Source organism: Pararge aegeria, chromosome 22 (genome assembly GCF_905163445.1).
Source record: "Pararge aegeria chromosome 22, ilParAegt1.1, whole genome shotgun sequence".
Lineage (NCBI taxonomy): Eukaryota > Metazoa > Arthropoda > Insecta > Lepidoptera > Nymphalidae > Pararge > Pararge aegeria.
In genome coordinates, this window is record NC_053201.1 from 11,450,362 (window position 1) to 11,472,878 (window position 22,517).

At 34.0% G+C, this 22,517-nt stretch overlaps 2 protein-coding genes across 3 annotated transcripts; both read left to right on the top strand.

The window, feature by feature from the left end:
• The first annotated feature begins 708 nt into the window (after nucleotides 1–708).
• LOC120633667 (UDP-glucosyltransferase 2-like) lies at nucleotides 709–9,756 on the top strand. The gene is made up of 9 exons (XM_039903973.1): nucleotides 709–919; nucleotides 2,117–2,269; nucleotides 3,410–3,500; nucleotides 4,506–4,698; nucleotides 5,823–6,020; nucleotides 6,642–6,861; nucleotides 7,094–7,313; nucleotides 8,925–9,144; nucleotides 9,492–9,756. Exons 1-9 carry the CDS (start codon nucleotides 893–895, stop codon nucleotides 9,754–9,756), a joined length of 1,587 nt encoding a protein of 528 aa, XP_039759907.1. The 5' UTR covers nucleotides 709–892.
• A 1,626-nt stretch (nucleotides 9,757–11,382) lies between these two features.
• LOC120633742 (UDP-glucosyltransferase 2-like) lies at nucleotides 11,383–20,759 on the top strand. 2 transcript variants are annotated; one of them, XM_039904072.1, is made up of 9 exons: nucleotides 11,383–11,476; nucleotides 13,051–13,203; nucleotides 13,801–13,891; nucleotides 16,181–16,373; nucleotides 16,811–17,008; nucleotides 18,523–18,742; nucleotides 19,195–19,414; nucleotides 19,963–20,182; nucleotides 20,495–20,759. In XM_039904072.1, exons 2-9 carry the CDS (start codon nucleotides 13,054–13,056, stop codon nucleotides 20,757–20,759), a joined length of 1,557 nt encoding a protein of 518 aa, XP_039760006.1. In that variant the 5' UTR covers nucleotides 11,383–11,476; nucleotides 13,051–13,053. The 2 variants fall into 2 exon arrangements, with proteins under 2 accessions (XP_039760006.1, XP_039760007.1); XM_039904073.1 differs by having other exon boundaries at nucleotides 11,383–11,472.
• Nucleotides 20,760–22,517: the final 1,758 nt, after the last annotated feature.

The following is a 22,517-nucleotide window of genomic DNA, read 5'->3' on the forward strand; positions in this document are numbered from 1 at the left end:
TTAGTTAATTAGATTCTGATCGTTGTGGTCAATTAATTCAATTTGGAAATGTCAAGAAAAATGTTTCTAAACGTAAAATAACTTTGATGAGATGCACGAGAGTTAAGACCAGTCAATGACTCCAAATGCAATGTACAGCTCCTTTTTCAATACCTTTAATAGACTTTTCATTCTACTAATGTGTACAATTAGTTTTTAGTAAGTAGGCTACAATTGGGCTACAATAAAATAGGCAATAGCTTTTTACGAATTGTATGTAGAACGTCAATGTAAATGTACTGATGATGAGATTACGGATTTGGGTTTTGGATTTTAACTTTGACTTTTACTTTATTGGCATCCAGGTGTATGAATTTAAAGTATACTTATAGACTTAATTTATGCAAAGATTATTATACAGACAGTCGGTCTAACGGACAGACGGATGGACAATGTGCAAGGTCACCGAATTACGTACTTAAATTTTACATATTTATCGAGATTTGAAGCAGATCTGTTTTGACGAATACATAAAGTTTCTTATCATTTTTTATCATCAAATACTTATTCATTTTTATTCAGTATTATTTCTGGGCGCAAGGCGAGAATTTTGATATTTTTCAATTAATCATATAATTTTTTTTTCTTACAAACTAGGTGTGTAATTCTTTTTTTATTGTCTACCCACAAAATTTGGAACCACTCCACTTTAGTAGTGTTACTCGAAGAGGTAGTTAGTCACTGTCCTCGATTTAGCAGCTGACAGTAATTATTTTACCGATATAAATGTTCTAAAGGAAAATGGGAAAAGTTTGTTAGCTAGCACCAATAGGCTGGTGTGGAGAAAGATGTGCATAGGGCTTTTTTTTACTGTTTTTGTACAAAATGCATGAATGCGAAATGAGGCGGCTAAATGAGTGTTCTGTATGTGCTTTATTCTGTAAGTTTACCTTGGAAATATTATGATATTTAAATGTAGGTAAAATTTACAACCTTTTTTGTTCTAGTCAAATCATAACAAAAGTTATTTTACCAACTAAAATGTTAAGATCAACGAGAGTTGTAGTTTTTAGTAACAAATATTTATTTCACGGTGTTCCAAATAATGTATAAAATAAGCAATTTCTGTGTTTCAATGAGTGCAGTGTTTAAAGAGTTGAAAGCGGACCAAAGCTACAAGAAGCAGCCCCCAACCTATTTTCACGTAACGCTTCTAGCGTGTTTCACACCCTTATATTTAATTCTTAATCGAAATAATAAATTTAATTAATTTGTACGGTAGGACATAGTTCGCTATAAGTTTTAAATATTTAACCATTTATGATCGTTATCATCATCAAATTAACCAACTGACGTCCACTGCTGGGCGTCCGTCTGGGCGGCGTCCCAAACTTCACGATTCTGAGCCAGCGGCTCTCCCGAGACTCGTTTGATGTCTTCGGTCTACCTGGTTGGGGGTCAACCAACACTGCGCTTACCACTCTAACACTTTGGAAACCCAACGTATGTCTGTTCTCCTAACTGTGTGCCCCGCCAATTGACACTTCAGCTTCACGACTCGTTGAGCTATGTCGGTAACTCTTGTTCTTCTACGGATCTCCTCATTTCTGATTTGATCACGTAGATATACTCCTCACATAGCTCTTCCATCTTCCGCTGAGTGACTCTGAACCTTCTTATGAGGCCCATATATATTTATGATAAAATAAAAGTTTTTTTTTATGTAAGACTAAATTTTTTCATGAAAATAGCATGAATTTAATAAATTAAGGTTGAATTCGATGTGGTTGAAAAAATTGTGCAAAACAACATTCGTGCTGCATGCTATCGTAAGAATTTTACAAAAATCAAATTACATTTTAATGAAAATCTAAGTATAGTAGCAAAATGTTAGGCAATAAATCCTACCTAATACTTTTAGGTTCAAAATGATACTATAATGTAATTAATTTTTGTGATAGGTATATCTTTAAACATCGGGGTACATTTGCGAAATATACCTACGCTGTTTGGAAGAATGCATTTTCCGAGATAAAAGTTGCCTATATCACTTTCGACCGACAAACAATTTGTTCTTCAAAAAAACATATGTAATATTAGAAATGAACAAGTAAATTAATATATTTTTACATTACAGAAGATGCATACATCGCTGACTTTTATTTTAATATTGGCTTTGTTGTACGGAATAAATGCCTACAAATATTTGGTTGTCAGTCCACTGCCGGGTAAAAGCCATGGAATTTTGGGAGAAGCAATGGTTACGCATTTAGCTAATGCTGGACACGAGGTAAGTGTTGCTTCTCAATTATACCGATTATTATGCTATGACCAAAAGTAAGTATAACCTCAAAGACAATCTGCAAGTTGTTGAAAAACCATCAACACGTACGAAGCGTTTTGCTTCTTCCTTTCTGTGAGCTAATGAACTACACGCAGACGGTGTTGCACCCATTTTCTCTGAATTTAATGCAAACAGCTATGAAAGAACCTCGACAAGGACGTTCCCAGAAAAAATAACGGTTAAAAAACCCAGAAAAATTGCAGACAGAAGTCACGGACATATGTAATATATAATAATACATAAAAGATACAATGCGAGATTTTATATCGATTCGATAAAAAAAAAGAATTTTCATCTATTCGATCGCGTGAAAGTTAACTGTGATTTGTATGGCGTTGAAAGAGCGCCATCTAGGGACCAGAGATGGCACTCTTTCAACGCCATACAAATCATTAACTTTTATGCGATGGAATGGATGAAAATCTCGCACTCAGCACTCTGATCCGCACTGAAAAGGGCTGGAATGCTCTCCCATCTTCCGTCTTCCCCGATACCTATAATATGGGTACTTTCAAATCAAGAGTGAATAGGCGTCTTCTAGGCAAACGCTATCTAAGGCTGCATCATCACTAACCATCAGGTGTGATTGCAGTCAAGCACTTTTCTAAACATTAAAAAAAACAGTCGTCACGGTTGAATATAACACAAAAAGCTACAAAAATCGCCCCTAAATATGGATATACAAATTCTACAGAACTAAAGCCATATCACCGATTTTTGGCCGATTCGGGCAGTGGGCAGCAACCCTGCTTTCTGAGGCCAAGGCCGTAGGTTCGATTCCCACAACTGAATAATGCGCAGAAATATTTTTCAGTGTCTGGTTGTTTATCTGCATGTTATAAGTTTTTATGTACATTATGTTCATCAGTCATCTTAAAATGCTCTCCGAGTCACTGGAGTGGGCACCGCCGATTTCCTAAGTCCGGGCTGTTACTGAAAATTCTTTAACAGAAAATACACAACACCTTATATACTTATTTCTGGCCCGACCCGGGTATCGAACCAAGGAGCCCGTGATCCGTAGTTGAACAGGCTAACCACTGAAACAACGAGGCAGTTATTTAACATATTAACGTTTTATTTCAGATAACTTATGTAACTGTGTTTCCGCCAAAGAAGCCAGTACCACGCGTAACTATTGTTGATCTAAGCGATAATCTGAAATATTTTCCATCAGGTACGGATTTACTTTAACAATATTTTGAACATATCTTCATTTAACTAATGCTTAACTTTTTAAGATCGTCTGTCTGTTAAGGACTCTTTATGTAACAACGGAACAACGGAGTGCATTACAAAAGTACCTACTTAGAGTTTTGATAAAAGAATATGTAGTGTTTTCATCATTCTAGACCGTTTACCGGGCCACTCCAATGAACGAGTCTCAGAGTGAGAAGGGTTTAAGTATAAGTTTAAGTATTTATGGTATGTTAAAGTATCTATTAGTATATTTATTTTTTATATTTATCAATAGTATTGTTGTATTTGTGTGAACTGGTTTATGTAGTAAGTAGTGATTCGTATGTATGTTTTTAGCAGTGTACCCCACCTTTTCGTTATTCTTTTTAGTTTTCCTAATCCTAAGGTTGCATGGCAGAGATCGCTACATAGCGATAAGGCTCTTTGTATCCTACTACATTCTTGAAGTGTTTGTCCTTTTTTTCTTGTTTTTCAAATACAGAGTATAAAGAAAGGGTTAAGGCTGTAGTCCAAGTGCGGATTGGTAGACTTCACACGCCTTTGATAACGTTATGGGAAACTCTCATGCTGCTTTCAATTTCGCTCGCCACATAACTCCGAAAAGTTAGAGGTGCGGGGCATTCAGCACGATCCCTAAAAATAGATCCGAAGCCCTAACCAATAGGGTAAAAAGGGAGAAATTTAGTAACTCTAAATAATTATGTTTTAGATATTATGAAAATTAAGCTCAATTTGCTATAGTCCGCGAAAAGCAGGAGAATCTGTAACTGGAGCGAAACGTGCGTAGAGAGTACATTGCCGAAGATCTGTTTGGTGTGTAGTATAAGGATTGAAGAAATTATAAATTACACCACATAGATTCTCCTGCTTTTCGCGGACTATATCAAATTAAGCTTAATTTTCATAATATATCATGGATTTCGGCAAAGTAGCGCCTGCAACACTGCCTGTAACATATTGAATAGAATTCAATATGTTTTAGATAGTGGCATGAATCTGAAGGTCGTTATGGATAACGCACACGATGGTAACAGTTTCTTAACTATAGTACCAAGTCTCATGAATATAAGCAGGAACACTCTGGAACACCCAAATTTACAAAAGTTAATAAGAGACAGAAATCAAAAGTTTGACGCTGTGATCACTGAATGGATGTTCAACGAAGTATATGCTGGGTGAATAACACTGTTTTATTATTATGATGCAATAAGTTTGGGCCTTGTGGTGACGGCAGAGTGTCACGGACGGAGTGCAGCGTACTGTACACAGTTGTACTGTGCTACTACTACCGTCTTTTTTTTTTTATTGTTATCGGGGGGAAAATCTTCAAAGATATCCGACCTCAGGGAAGATCGGGTTATGTGGGATTTTTACCCACTAAAACCCCCTCGGTGGCCATCCTCGGCACATAATTGGGAGGCTCCGGGATCTCCTAAGAACGCGCCGGTGCCTCCCTCGTACAGCGCATGAAGAGCTCGTCCCGGGAGAAAATATTCCCCCGACCTCATTTGCCTCGCTATCGCTACGGCAAGCTGTCCTACCCGGGTCGTGTAAATTGATATTAAACAGCAAGAGCCCCATCCTGTCCGATGCGACCCGATGTCCCTTCATCTGGGACTATTGATACCACCATCTACTGCAATCATCAACCTATCTGCCCAGCTTGTGGTTAAGGGCATTGGGAGTGGCCTTGTGCTGAGTGTCCTGCACTGGACTTATAAAGGCTATTGATGATAGTTGTGTTATTCTATCTATTGTAATCGTGTGTTATCATGTAATGTACACATCGTGTAACCAAATTACGAAATACAGTTGAAGGGTGCATTAGTAAATTTCATAAGGAATCACACTATAAAAATATAAAATCGAAAAAAGCATATTTATTATTCCATTCAAACTAATTCAAAACATTAATTGTTTACTTGTGACAACCCTATTGACGATAAAAGACCGACGCGCATAGTAGCTACGCAACGCGTACCCAATAAAGTGACAGGAGTCACTTGATTTTAATTTTGCATCTGATGTTAGGGATGTATCTGATTTCATTCATAAAAAATATGGCAGTGGTTTACCCAAAACCTATTAGCGTTTAAGTTTCACAGATAAGTCCCAGATACGGTAAATAATGGGCCCTCTAAAGCCTGTGAAGTATTATTTCGGTTTTCCTTTACACGTTGTTTAAATTGAGCAATAAAATAAAGAGAATGAATATATAAATAATGTAATAAAATTTTTGATAAATGGTACTAGTATTGGTAGCTGTTTCATTAAAATTTTATTTTATGATGAATTTCAGGTTTGCTGGAGTTTTTGACTGTCCTTTGATATGGTTCTCAACAGTACAACCTCACTGGATGGTTGTGCGACTGGTAGATGAGGTACCCAATCCAGCTTACACAGTAGACATTTTATCTGATAACATTCCACCTTTAACATTTCTGCAGCGAGTCGCAGAGTTGTTGTTACAAACGATGGGCAGGCTTATACAAACATTGTAAGCAATTTGTTGGTTAATGTTATATTTAATAACAAAATTTATCTTACTGTATAAATCGTAATCATCATATCAATTAATTACCGGCCCACTACAGGGCACGGGTCTCATCCTACAATGAAAAGGGGTTAAGGCCGCAGTGCAGATTGGTGAACTCCACACACCTTTGAGAACATTATGGAGAACTCTTAGGCATGCAGGTTTCCTCTCGACGTTTTCCTTCACCGTTGATTGAAGTTATATTTTAATTGCTTGAAACGCACATAACTTAGAAAAGTTAGAGGTGCGTGTTGACATTCGAACTCTGGATCCCGAAAGTAAAGTCGAAGTCCTACCCACTGGGCTATCACAACTACTATATAATTGAAATATTATTTTGATATAAAGTATATCATTCTTTGAAAGTAAAAGAACAGCACCATATCCTTCCGGACATGTTCCAAATGTGCTAGAACACTGACGTGCTACCGTTCTTGCATATTAATTAAAACACTTCATCTATATTGCTGTCAGTTCGTATCAAATGATCAAGCCAAGCCTCCACACCTATTTCTTAATCAACATTAGTTTCTAATTCAACATAAAAATGAAACTCTTCAAAAAGCTTTGTTTAACTTACAGTTGGGTATATGGCCTTGAAGAAGATATCTATAATGAATTTTTTGTACCGGTTATTCGTCATAGAAATAATACCGTACGATCTTTTGAAACACTGAGGTATAATGTTTCTTTAATTTTGAGCAACTCCCACGTTTCGATGGGTGTTCCAGCACGATTGCCATCTAATGTAATCTCAATTGGAGGGTATCATATTAGCCCAAAAGTGAAGCCATTACCTGAGGTAAGTTAAATTATTAATTTCTGAAATCAATTACAATATTTTTACGTATAATATGAATGCCGCGAAAAAGTACATTGATTTTATTAAAGAAACTGTTTTCCTTTTTTATTGTTAAATACATATTTTCTTTTTTGATTACTATTCATTTTCAATTTTCAATTTTAAAATTAATGAATCACGTAACAACTTTTTTTTTACTAAAGAATCGTTTATTTTTGTGTTTATGTTAAAGGATCTGCAAAAAGTTATGGACAATGCCAATCATGGCGTGATTTATTTTAGCATGGGTTCAAACTTAAGAAGCAATCAATTCCCAGAAGAGGTTAAAGCAGAGCTGATAAAAATGTTTGGTAAATTTAAGCAGACAGTGATATGGAAATTCGAAGAGGATTTACCCAATAGACCCAACAACGTTCATATTGTGCAGTGGGCACCACAACAAAGCATTTTAGGTAACCAAAGATTTTATATTTTAGAAATAATAGAATTATTTACATGGTGCAACATTGACTATAGTATTCAGACCATAAAAAATAATAGTTATTTATGTAACTGTTTAAGGGGTATTAAAACCCGAATGTGGGTTTATCACACGAGGCGATAATAATATCAAATTAGTGTTTTAATACCTAATTATCAGCAGTTGCATACAGAACTTTATCTACACCCATAATATGAATCCGATTTAAAAGAGTCTGAAACAGTTAGTTAGCTTACTAAAACAACCAGTCCTAGTAACCTTATATCATCCATTACTTTCTTGATTTCTCCGGTAGAAATTTGTTAGAATTTTGCAGCGTTTAAAATATCTAACGGTATACTGTCAACACTTGAATCGCTGATTGTTTTGTAAACAAAACAACAAAAAATCGAAGAAAAAAGGTATTCGAGTAACCTTTGTTTTACAGAGCTGGTAGTGAAGCCCTTAAATATGCGCCAACACTTTATATAAACAGGATTATTAAGCCTTAAGTTAGGGGTTTGCTGTTGTCTCCTGAGAAGTTCTGTCCTACATATCCATGAATGTGTTATTAATCAGATCCACACAAAATTTTGGAAAAGCTAAAGTGGTAATACAGCCCTTCCTTGAAAAATAGAAGCATTACAATCATTTCACATTTGACATAGTTATAGTAGTAAATCATCAAACTCTTTCATCCCCGCACCCAAGGGAACTGTGCTGAATTTCGGGATATAAAGTATCCTATGTCGTACCTCGTAGTATCAACTCAAAATATGCAAGTTTCATTTCAATTCAATAAGCAATCTCGGCATGTTGATGATCAGGATATAGACAGACAGACAGACTAATTGAAAAAAAATACTGTTTTGACTTCAGTAAATAATGTCTTCAGTAGGCAGAATTTGAACTGTTACAGTTTTATCATAAGTACCTACTAGCGATTCGATAGCTTTGGTTGCAATGTAGATACTAATGTGGGGCAATTTGGAGTGATTCATAATATTATGATATTGAAAGGATATCTCTATCATCATCATCACATCAACAGAGCACGTGTCTCCTCCCACACTAAAAAGGGGTAAGGGCGTAGTCTACTACGCTGGCCCCGTGCGGTGGACTCCTCACACTTTTGAGAACAATATGTAGAATTCCCAGGCATGCAAGTTTCTTCACGATGTTTTCCTTCACCAAGTTAAGTTAAGCAAGTGATATTTTAATTACTTAAAACGTACGGTGCGTACTGGGATTTGAACTCGCCCCCCCCGAAAGTGAAGTCGAGCTCGTACCCAATGCGCTATTACCGCTTCTCAATCTGTTTTCAATATATTCTATTTATATTGTACTAGCTAGTGAACACCGAAAGACGTTTGCGTTTGCCAACCGGGATGCACTTACGAGTCACCAGCCACTCTTCCCCCGCTTTTTAAATAACTCATATGGTCTAAGGTTCTCTGCAAATGCCTATTTTGATCTACATGAAATCCACAACGTATCTTATATATTTAGTTGGAAAAGTATTGTTTAGAATGGCTTTGTAAATAATCCATTTCTTTTTTGTAATATGTAAAATGTGATAATATTGTATCTAACGATTTTACAGAACACAAGAACTGTATTTTATTCATCACACACGGAGGTCTACTCTCAATAACCGAGTCGATGCATTATGGAGTACCCTTAATTGGAATACCAGTTTTTGCTGATCAATTTGTAAACGTAGCGCGAGCTGTTAAAAAAGGCTACGCGCTTAAAGTAGATTTATCTTATGTGATGGCTGCAGATATGGAAACAGCAATTAAAACAATAATTGATAATCCAAAGTAAGTTGCATTTTTCGGTGTTGCTGTATGTTTTGATTTTGTTAATATTATTTAAGTTAATGTTCATAGATTGTACAAAGTATATAAAATTATTTGAAACAGTGCAAAATAATAATGGTGGCATTTCTGTTGTAGATAAATCTCTCAACTAAAGTGACAAGTCAGAAAAATTGCATAATTTCTATCCTTTCCCACGGCAAACATTGTGAAAAGGATATCACTTCTTTTAGTTTTTACACAATAGAGTTGTGTACAACAGAATCGGCACCAGTGTCGATTAAAAAAAAACTTGTATTATAACTTGATGTCAGTTGGCAACCTTGCATAATCTGATTGTTTTCTTCAAGATATGCAGCGCGGGTGAAGGAATTGTCACAAATATACCACGACAGGCCCATACCACCGGCGAAGGAACTAGTTCATTGGGTAGACCATGTTGTAAGGACACAAGGCGCACCACATCTTCGCTCTCCAGCCTTCATGGTACCCTGGTACCAAAAGTTCTACTTAGATTTTATTTTAGCTTTAATAGTCCTCTTTTTTATTTTAAAACATGGTTCGAAATCGATAAAGAGTATGATATTAGAAAAAAGAAAAGAAAAAATTAACTAGTTATTATTTAATAATAAGTTTTATTTATTGTAAAATATAAAGATTTTAATTAAAACATGTGGTTTTGTTATTATTATTCTCCAAATAGAACAATAATAGATTGTGCTATCAAATTTAAAATCCTCGCCTAAAATCTTAACCTTCGGCTCGGGTGATAACGATCTCGGATTAAATAGGTTTTATGAACGAGTTATACAATGCTAAAGTTCTATTCCTGGGTTAGAGATAGGTTTATTATGTCTATTAACAAAAGTTAATATTTAAGTAAACGATATAATGGATTTTATGACCTTATTTAGCACTATTTTTTATTTCTTTCAATAAATTATTTCTAAATAGACCAAACAACTCGTAAAATATGGCGCATTTTTTTTTCTGTATCCCTTATACATTATATTTTACTTTAACTCAATGTTTAGTTATTATTTTAATGGTAAATAGTTACCTACTCGCACCAGAGTTGTTATTTTGAAAAGAATGTAATAACAAAGATTTCTCATGCAAAAATATCAACACACACCTGTAATAATACTAATAATTGGAATAGATTAAAAAAAACTACACCACAACTACATTAATTTTGTTCCTACGGTTACAACAACGGACGATACCTACGTTTTGATTTTTTGTTGTCACAGTCATTTATTTCATATATGTGGGTATTTGAAAAAGCAAGGAATAAATTAAAGAAAGTAAAAAGAACGTAGTAAATATCCTCACCTAGGTATGCCTTAGAATCAACAATACTTGAATCCGAAGCAAGAAAGTCAATTATAACTTGATATTTTATGCACAAGTGCAGAAAACTGAATTTTAGTCTGACTACACATACCCTAAAGTAAGACTTTAAGAGAAGTAAAAAAATAATCACCTCACTACAGTCTCACACTAACTTATTTGTACTTGGTTAAATTGGCACCTAATTTTTCTTAATAAGTATTACACCTCTTGTAATAAACTGCCTGGAATTAATATATAATCTTTATTTACAAATCAAATAATCTTTATCTGCCAAAGAAAAATGGAAAGGAGCATGTTAGGTTTAAGGGTAAAAGACCGAGTAAATAACAAGAAGATTAGAAAGAAAACCACTTCATCGCTTCATTCGTCGCCTGAACCGAGGTTCGGCAGTACACGAGACGTCCTCAGGCAACTCCTGCTAGCAAAGCGTCATTCCGAAACTCACCAATAAGCCCGCGTTACTCTGTTAAAATCATAAGGGTTAATCAGCAACAAACAAACCGGAAAAAACCTACATATAATATAAAAACTACATATTTGGAAATTGAATGTATGTTATTAAAAAAAATCTAAATTAAAGAAAAATGTGAGTGCAATAATTTGAAAATTAGAAATAAGAATAATTTGCATTGCATACAATTCTACAATAAACTACCCATTGACATCGTGAAGATGTCTGTTAAAAAGTTCAGTGTGTATTTAACATAAGCTTATATAAAATCCTATATATACGAACAGACAGACGTATATTTATTAACCTTTACAAATATATCGAGATTAGAAGCAGACCTGTTAACTATAATCAGTGTTTACGTATACAAACAGATTCTTATCATTTTAAGTATATCGAACTACTATATCATTCGTTCATTAGTACTACAGCTGTACACTCAATATTATTTCGTGCTGGATGCATGCAGTGTTTTTAATTAATTATATATAAGGTGTCTGGTGGATATAGTGTCTTGGAAATACGTGTGTAATTATTTTTGAATGGTTTAAATCGTAGATCTAATTATTTTGAATTATAATGGGAGTGAAATTTACGACTGGGTTATTACTAGAGTCGTTGCCGCAGTTGTTTAATAAACTTCGTTAAAATGATGATGTTAAATTATGGATCCTATTATAAACATCAGCCATATGTGTATCAAAATATGCATTGATTTAATCTATATAGCCGATTGGCGCAGTTTGCAGCGACCCTGCTTTCTGTGCCGGAGGCCGTGGGTTCGATTCCCACTACTGGAAATTGTTTGTGTGATGAGCATGAATGTTTTTCAGTGTCTGGGTGTTTATATGTATATTCTAAGTATTTATGTATATTATTCATAATAATATTCATCAGTCATCATAGGACCCATAACACAAGCTACGCTTACTTTGGGGCTAGATGGCGATGTGTGTATTGTCGTAATATATTTATTTATTTATATTTTTTGGAGAGCACTTTATTACCAGTACTAAGCCTAGAACTGTAATTTTTTTTCGTGTATGTCTGTCTTTATCTGGGTCAAGTATTACGCAGAAACTACTAAATGAATTCAAAAGAAAGTTTGCACAATTATAATTTATACTACGAGGTAGGGCATAGGATACTTTTTATTCCGATTCAGCTCAGTTCCTTTGGGAGAGGGGAATGAAAGTGTTTGACGATTTTACACCATAACTCCGCCAAATGTTAACCGATTTAAATATATCTTTTTCTACTGGATAGGTAGATGTATTTTTTCGTGTAGATCTGATAAATATGCAAAGTTAATTGCAAAAGTTTGTGCGTCTGTTTATTATCTGTGTTTGGAGCTACTATCGCAGACTTTATGTCCCGAAAATGCACAGGATTGGACAGTTTTAGGATGGTTAAAAAAAATTTCATTCTTGAAGGATAAAATTTCAATAGAACTGCTCCAGAATTGAGCAAATTGCATAATTTAAAGCCCGGGTAAAACTATAAGTAAAACATAAACAAACGATTCTTTTAAAACCGTGACAAGCGCGGACGTAGTCGCGGGCTAAAGCTAGTAAGTTAATAAAAATCTTAACTCAAAATAAGCGAATATTTTTTTTAAAAGTAACCAATGCCGACCAAAGTTTCAATGGTTTATTTATTTTTATTATTCTTTTAAAAATTTTGTTTAAACAAAAATATTTTATTGTTTTATAATTATAAAAAAAAAATAGAAAGGTACTTTTATCACAAAACGCTTCTAGGAATATCTTATCCTTTAATCATTATTTCAATAAGGGGCATGGCGATATTGATTATAAAATAAAATATAAGGAAGGTGCAGAGTCCGCTATTAGTTCTGATACAGATATAATTATAATTAACTACGATACAGAATAAAGGTATATACCTATTATTGAGGAAATGCTTGAGGGACTTGTTTAAAAACCCTCTAAAATCATTTTCTTTTTAACACATTAACTTAACTTTTTAATTATGAGAAGCTCTTAACGTTAAAAGCTAGCAACCCTAACTTCAATCAAACAAACACGTTTTATTCATATCAAATAAATAACTGAAAAAAAAATCTTTTTTTTTCATTGCAGAAGATGCATACATGGCTGCATTTCATGATATTATTGGCTTTGTTGTATGGAACAAATGCCTACAAATATTTGGTTGTTAGTCCAATACCGGGGAAAAGCCATGCAATTTTGGGAAGCGCCATGGTTACGCATTTAGCTAATGCTGGACACGAGGTAAATGAAAAAGTTGTGAACAAAATTTGTGAAATGTAGATTAATGTAATTCTCAAGTAAAACTTATAAAACCTTACACACACACAGCCATCAATACATACAACACACATATAAAAACTTATTTTGGCTTATTATGTATTTAATGTGAATGGTGACTTTAAGCCCTGCCACTGATACGTTGGTGACTTTAATACGAAATATATTTATACTAATAGTGATAAGTGAAGACATTAGTGGTCAAACTTCCTTGAAATTTTGTAATTTCTATGGAACAATAAATTATTTTATTATTATTATTTATTAATCAAACTATCAATGAAATGTTTACATACACAACATTTCTCCTAACTTGTCTTATAATGCACATTTTCTTTGATAACTTTTTTTATTTTTAACGTAACGTACTTAACGTTTACGTTTATTGATTAAGATCAATAAAAATAAACTTCAATCAATATATATATCAATAAAAATAAGATTTTCATTTATCTATTTCAATTTGTTTTTTTTATAGCTGTTTGTTTTCCAAAAATGACAACAATTTGTTTACTATGTATTTTTATGTATTATCTAAAATGTTACAATTTATTTCCTCAGGTGACTTATGTAACTGTGATTCTGCCAGAAAAGCCAATACCGAGAGTAACAGTTGTTGATCTAAGCGATAATCTGAAATATTTTCCTGCAGGTACGGATTTACTACATTAAATATTGCGGACATTATATTTACTTTAATACTATTAAACGATGGTAGATTCACAACAAACAGGCAGACGCGTCGTATCAAAACTTCTTGAATTCTCTTCAAGTCGACTTGAAATAAATGTATGTTCTTCTGATCGGCACTTTTGGTCCGGAAGTAATCAGGGGGTAGGGCTTTATTAATATATTGTCATGATGAATATTAATTTTAGATTAAAAAACAGAAGTATATTAAAGGTAGAGAAAACTAAATATGGCTTACTAAAATACTAAGTGAGCGAATTTATTGCGGCAACTTCAAATATTAGACACGGCCACTATTAATTATTTAATAAAATATTATTCCATGAATATTTATTTCCTAGACAACAAGATTAAGATGGGACAAAAACAATAATAGCTCATTTGATATAAAATTCGCCCACTCAGTATTTATTGTCACAAGTTTACTCAATTTTTCGCTAAACATAATTAAATTTCGCTTGGTTAAGTATTACAAAACCTTATTAGCTATGCAGCTTCTATATAACTTTTTATTCGTTCGATTTATAATAATCCATCTAAAAGGTAATCTATATATAGTCCGCTAGTAAAATATATAAAATACTAGCGGACCCCAGCGCCATCTGTCCGGCTAATTTCTGAATCTAAACCATCCAGGGTGCCACTTATATGGGATATATATAAAAGGCATGCCGTTTACATTCTTTAAATTATTCAAATTGGAACTATCGTTTAGAAGTTACGACGGGTATGGAAATGCTAAAAGCAAGAAAAATGCAGAGGGCCGCGTTGATATAGTTTGGAAACAAAACTTAAGATATTATAGCCGATTATAACCGATTTGAGTTGCGCGGGTCAGCTACTAGGAAATATGGTTAAAGCATAGAACCACCACTCTGTTATAATGTGGGTCGGTGAGTTTTAACGACTACTGTCACAAGTTAGTCATAATATTAAAATTATAAAATTTTTCACCACACACTCACAACAATTTTTCCTCACTCGTTTTTCTCGCACGTTCGAAGATTTGCTGGTCGAAAATGATTTAACATTGAGACCGACTTTTGTAAATCGTTGTTTTGGTTATGCAATAAGTTGCTCTTCGAGGCACGGGGGTTGAAACTGCCAATTTCCTAACTACATGCTAGGTACTGAAAATTCTTTAACAGAAAAAACACAGTTCTAAAATTTTCTGACCCGGGATTCAAACCCAGGAACTCTTGATCCGTCAATAAACATGCTAACCACTAGACTAACGAGGCAGTGAGTATTTCAGTTACCCTAATCAATAATGAATGAATGCTTGAATACACTATACACTACATATAGAAAAATTGTAAATATAAATTTAACGAAAAGTATACAATTTGGCGGCCTTATCGCTACATAGCGATCTCTTCCAGGCAACCAAAGGCATAAAACACAGCTCAAGAAGAGAGGTAGGTGGTGCATGTTCATCACCTCAACCAATTGACGTCTATTGCTGGACATAGGTCTTTTGTAGGGAGTTCCACAATACACGGTCCTGGACCGCTTGCCTCGAACGGCTCCCAGCTACTCGCCTGATGTCATCTGTCCACCTCGTTGGGGGCCGACCTACCGCATTTACCGGGGGTTTACCGCGCTGCGTTTACCGGTGCGAGATCGCAATTCCAGCACCTTAAGACCCCAACATCTATCGGTTCTCCGAGCTATGTTCCCCGCCCATTGCCACTTCAGCTTTGCGACTTGCTGAGCTATGTCGGTAACTCTAGTTCTTCTACGAATCTCCTCATCTCGGATTTGAGAGGATCACGTACAGGTGGAACTAGCAGACCCCAGCGCCATCCGTCGGGCTGATTTGTGAATCTAAGTCCAGCCATTTAGGAGGAGTTCAGTGACATACACACGCACACAAGAAATATATGTATATACTAGCTGTTGCCCGCGACTTCGTCTGCGTTTGATTTTGTTTTTAAAGTATTCAGTATCGCTAAGCCTTAAATGAGTACAGTAGTATATATATATAACATGTGAGTTGTGACTGTCAATTAATCATACACAAATAATTTGCAATAAAATAAAATTGCGACTATAAAGTGCTTATAATTAGGCCTACTTGAAATAAATGAATTAAAGACCTAAGCTATCCTATCTCTTAAGTTGGACCAGACTGCTCACGTTGTGCCAAATTAATTTAAAATCGGTTCAGTAGTTTAGGAGTCCATCGCGGACAAACATCGTGACAGGAGATTTATATATATTAAGATAATAATAAATAATAATGTTTTAGATGGAGCCATGAATCTAAAGGCAATTATGGATAATACGCATGAGGGTAATAGTTTATTAGCTTTCGTACCAATGACCATAAATATGAGCAGGAACACTCTGGAACACCCGAATTTACAAAAGTTAATAAGAGACAAAAATCAAAAATTTGATGCTGTGATAACTGAATGGCTTTTCCACGAAGTATTTACTGGGTAAATAACTAATTATTAATAAGTATGTTGACAGTAACAAAGAATTGCTCATGTATTATGAAAAAACGTATTTTTATTCATATTCCAAGTGAGATCTGTATTCATTTTCAATGAATATAATGTAATGTTGCTAAGTTTTTTGTTATCAACACCTAAATAAATAATCTTTAGTTATGGGACAAGGACTTACTTAACTCTAATTTACCTTTGCCATGATACCCAGCAAGCATTCGCGGAAAATATTATTTAAAATATATTTTGTATTCTATAATAATTTTCTGCACTTTTTATTTCCAAACATCATAGGGCAGTTTTTTAAAAGTAGGCATCATGCCTAATTTGACCTGAGACTTACTACTTATAAGACCCACAGCTCTTACCACTGCGCCACGGAAGTCTTCAATAAATTCATTGATAATAATTATGATAAATTTTAGATTTGCAGCAGTTTTTGACTGTCCTTTGATATGGTTCTCAACTGTACAACCTCACTGGATGGTTGTGCGACTGGTAGATGAGATCCCTAATCCAGCTTACACAGTGGACATCTTATCTGATAACGTTCCACCGTTAACGTTTAAGCAACGGGTCGAGGAACTATGTTTTCAGACGATGGGCAGGCTTTTACAAACTTTGTAAGTATATGCTTATTTAGACGAGGCTATTTTCTTGCACATACAAACGCAATCTTCTTAGGGTGCCGTCTACTTGCGGAAGTTGGCAATCATTAGGACTATCTCAACTGGAGACCGCTAAATAATGGTTTAGTGGCCTATCCATGATATTCTTCTACGGCTAGGCCTTTTTTACCCGCAACTTTACCTTGTATGATAAGTTTGAAGAAGGACATACTCGTACTTTTCGGTGTTTCGCATCGCAAAAGCAATATTTGAATTCGAAAAAAAACGTGCAATAATTATCCTTCAAGAATTAAAAGCTGATACACGCGGATGATAAGCATGAAATTGAACAGATTATCGATTATTTAATGAAAATGTTGACAGGAACGTTTGGAGTTTCGAGTTGTCTTTTGTTACACAAAGGGAATGGGGGTCCACGGACTGCAAAAGTAATCATAGAGGTTGCCACAAAGAGTTCGGCCATGTCAAATTCTAAAAACAACATTGTTTATTATGTTTCATTCGAATAATTTACATCGATAAACTGTTGGATTGTTTCGTGGATTGTAATTAAAGATAAAGTCAAAATCAAATGTTTCTTTATTCAAACAGGCACATAGATGGAACTTGTAATGCATTGATTACATACAAAATGTGTATATAGTAGTGAGTAGTGACGGAAGCCCTAAACAAACTTAGCCGTGTGTTCCGTTTTTATATCACCATCTAAAGTTGCCTTTTGAAAATATTTAAGAAGCAACCTGGTTAGATCAAAATTTGCGACTCAAGCTTTTTATCGTATACGTTATCCTTTATACTATAATAGGAATTTTCTATAAGCTTCCGCTGAATACAAACTTTGATCTTTTTTTGACACATCCCCAAGATATCAACTGGTAATTTATTATAAGATTGTATACAATTTCCTTTCAATGAATTGCTTATTTTGTGTACTCTAGTGTACACTACAAGTTTATTTTTGCTGCCTATGACTATCTCTCAATAATTTTATAAAAAGGATAGGATAAATAAAGCAAATAAAAATGTTTGACACCTCAAAGCCTGCAGAGTTTAAATTTTTAATCTTTGGTAGCCGTATAGCCCGCTCGCTTAATGGGCATCTGTTCGATAAACTTGCAGCGTGGATCCCCATTATGCTATTGCTCTCGAGTTTTGAGTTTCCATGAAAACATGAAATTTTATGTGAACGTCTTTCAACAAGCCGCATGAGCTGTTTGCAACAAGAACAGTTATTAATGGGAACTTGCGTCTATAGCAAGAATAGTACGTGATGTTTGGACTGCAAGATTGCAAGTCTTCTTCTTCTTTCACTTTTGTTCCTGGGCCGTCTCTGCACTAGGTTGGCCCTGAACCGTCCATTGTATATTGCATATCATTTATCACTCCAATGTTACTGTACTAACCAGGCATAATATGGGTCTTGTGTAAATGAGCCTTAATTGAAAACATCCTCAGTATTTATATCCCTTGAAAAAAAAGGTTATTTTAACATTTTGGTTTGTTTACAGTTGGGTATCTGGTCTTGAAGAAAATATCTATAATGAATTTTTTGTACCGGCTATTAGAGATAGACATAATACCGTACCATCTTTTGAAACACTAAGGTATAATGTTTCTTTAATTTTGAGCAACTCGCACGTATCTATGGGTGGTCCAGCAAGATTGCCAGCTAATATAATTCCTATAGGAGGATATCATATTAGTTCAACAGTGAAACCATTACCTGAGGTACGTTATTATTTATTTGCGAAATCAATTAAAATATTATGTATCCAAATATTTGAACTTTTTTCTTAATGTGGAATATCTCACGCGCCTTGGTAGTTAAATCGACACATTTTCCGTCACGCCAAACAAATTAAGCTCTCATATGCCTTGATAAAATATTTATCATGGAAAAATATATATATATTTTTTGTTTATTAACTAAATTACACATAATATAAATCACAGGTCATAATTTAAAGGTGTAAGCATAAAAAATTTTTTTTGCTTTGTTAGTCTAATAGATTAATATATTTGTTGTATATATTGAATTTTTTAGAATTCCCGCCATATTTTCTATTATTGTATATTGATTTTTATTTAAAAAAAGATCGGATATTCACTTAAAGCTAGCATGCAGCCCAGGATGACCAACTTTTTTTTATTAAAGAGATTTACTTATTTGTGATTTAAAGGATCTGCAAAAACTGATGGACAACGCAAAGCATGGCGTGATTTATTTTAGCATGGGTTCAAACTTAAGAAGCAAACAGTTCCCGGAAAAGGTCAAAGCAGAATTGCTACAAATGTTTGGTAAATTTAAGCAGACAGTGATATGGAAATTCGAAGAGAATTTACCCAATAGACCTAATAACGTTCATATTGTTCAGTGGGCACCACAACAAAGCATTTTAGGTAAAGATATTTTTTTTTTAATCAAAAAGAAGCGCAAATGTAACATAAAAAGGAACTCAACAAACTGGTTAACCAGATTTAAGAAAAATTTAACTTAAAACAACGAGAAAAAAAAAGAAAATTCTTAATAAGCATAAGTAATAATGCTTTTAATAAATAAGAACAAAAAAAGGCGTTAGAAAAGCAGTTAATATGGTCGATGATGGAACATCGGTAAAATTATCCATATTGGAAAACTCAGGTAATTTAGATTTAGAGAAGGTGAAGCTGTATTTTTTATAATCGAGGTTGTCTCAAAATAATATAAGGATAAAAATGTAATGTTTCTTTAATTATTAAACGTAAAACTAAAACATAATAGTCAAAACTATCTTTGCACTATTATACTGATTCATTATATCGTAAACAAATTTTTTTTTATTGAAATGTTAAATTAATACCACAAATATAATTTCTAATATTCAAAAGTTATACTAAACTATACTATACAGAAAAAGCAAAACAGTATACGAACGAGTTAATATAAATTAAATTGTATCATTTTACAGAACACAAGAATTGTATTTTATTCATCACACACGGAGGTCTGCTCTCAATAACTGAGTCGATACATTTCGGAGTACCCACAATTGGAATACCAGTTTTCGCCGATCAATTTGTAAACGTAGCGAGAGCTGTTAAAAACGGCTACGCGCAAAAAGTAGATTTATCATATTCGATGGCTGCAGACATAGAAAAAGCAATTAAAGAATTTCTTCATAATCCAAAGTAAGATAATATATTATATATTTTATATATTCATAGATTGTAAAAACTATATCTATTTAAATAAAGAGTGTTACCAATTCTGTTGAACATAAACCTATGTACTTAACTTAATTGACAAGTCTAATAATCGTCTCATATTATCTTAAAATTGTGAAAAAGATAACAAAGCAGGACTACTTTTAGACCATCGAGTTGACATACAACAGAATCAATAGAGACTATTAAAAATCTTAAAACTAGATACTTACTTGTATAATACATAATTATTTGACGACAGCTAGCAACCTCGCATAACCCGACTTTTTCTTTCAGGTACACAACGCGGGTAAAGGAATTGTCTCAAATATACCACGACAGGCCAATACCACCGGAGAAGGAACTAGTGCATTGGGTAGACCATGTTGTAAGGACACAAGGCGCACCGCATCTTCGCTCTCCAGCCTTCATGGTACCCTGGTACCAAAAGCTTTACTTAGATTTTATTTTAGTTTTGCTAGTCATTGTTTTAGTTTTAAAATATGTTTTGAAATTTATAAAGAGTTTAATCTTAGCAAAAAGAAAAGAAAAAATTAACTAGGGAGTTAGGTACTATTTTGTAAAACAAAAAATTTATACGTTTTTTTTGTTGTTTAAGGTGTTTTAATAAAACTTGAAGATATATATTTAAACGTGTCTTATTTTCATTATTCCCTAAAGTACAATTAAAATATTTTTGACATAATGTCAGGAGTTTCTTAGATAAGTGATCTGCATTATCGTATTATCGATTTATCAAATGTTCTGCAATTCTGAACTTATCACAATGCTTAAGTGCAGGTACAAATTACCTTTAATAATATGTACAAGTTAAGAACTTTAAAAAAATCGATAATACCTTTATCTAGATATAATTTTTAATCTCCACCACTGGAACTATTTCAGAGATCGAGAAAGTACATGTCCTTTTCCATAGCATAAGTGACATGTATACCATCAAAGGTGTCCGCCCGCGGCTTAGCTTGGAAACAATTTTATGTTTTCCCTCGGGAACTGCTTAAGGAATCGGGATAAATTGGCCTATGATTTTTCCATGTCAAAAGCTACATGCATGCCAAATTTCATCCAAACCCGTTCAGTCGTTTTTGCGTGATCATGGAACAAACATCCACACTTTCACATTTATAATATTGGTAGGATAAATAACTTTCTTTAAATGCTTAGGAAAACGTCGTGAAAAAACTAACTGCGTGCCTGAGAATGGTTAGTAATAATATTCTCAAAGGTGTGTGAAGTCTTACAATTTGTACTTGGCCAGCGTGGTGGACTACGGACTTATCCCTTCCCATATTATTATTCCACTACAAGTTAGCCCTAGACTGCAATATCATCTAGTGGCTGTCTAATATCATCATAATCATCATCATCATCTTCCTCTTCTTCTTCTTTATCATCATCGATATTGTACCAGAACGTTTACGCTTTGCGGGACGTCTTCTCAGTAGTTACTAACCGCAGCCGGAGCTTTCCACCAGACAAGAAACCGTGAACACCTCCACCAAAAAGAAGATTCCGGAATTATAATTCTCAAGAAATACATTATGCTTCTCAAGAAGATTTAAACGATAAAATAACAACTAAAATCTTTCCGTACGTGTGTTTGTAACACTTTAACCGACCGACCGACCGATCACGATGAAATTTTATGTGCATATGGCAATAGTTTTCTTGTTTAAAAGTTCAATTAGACCCGATAGGTGGCGCTGCTTTACCGGGCAAGATAATGTCTGCCAAGTCCACTAGGAATACCTACATAATAAACTACCAAATATTATTAGGAAAGTGACGTACATTTTTAGATAAAATCAAAGAATGGTTATTACGTTGCGATAATATCCAAGAATTTCTAATTTTATAGATTTCAACATCCCTAAATTTTTTTCTCAATTTTATATTATTGTAAAACGTATATAATAGCTATCATCATTTCTAAATAGATGATTAATATTTACGCATATTGTGTATGTTGTATAAATTTTGATAGTTGCATCAATTTCAATGCCATAACGTAGTAATCTTAAACATAACTTAATAACTTAACAGTTGACTGAGCAATTATTTAATTACTAGCTGTTGCCCGCGACTTCGTCTGCGTTTGATTTTGTTTTTTGATGTGGCATTAAATTTAGTTGTAGTTCAAAAAAAAATTAAAGAACTCAGTATCGCTAAGTCTTGAATGACGGGTTTGCTGCTGTCCGCTGAGGAGTTCTGTCCTCTATCTCCAACCACCGTAACTTCTATTACTTCTAACACTTCCAAGAATATGTGTACAAAGTTTCATGAGGATCGGTTAAGTAGT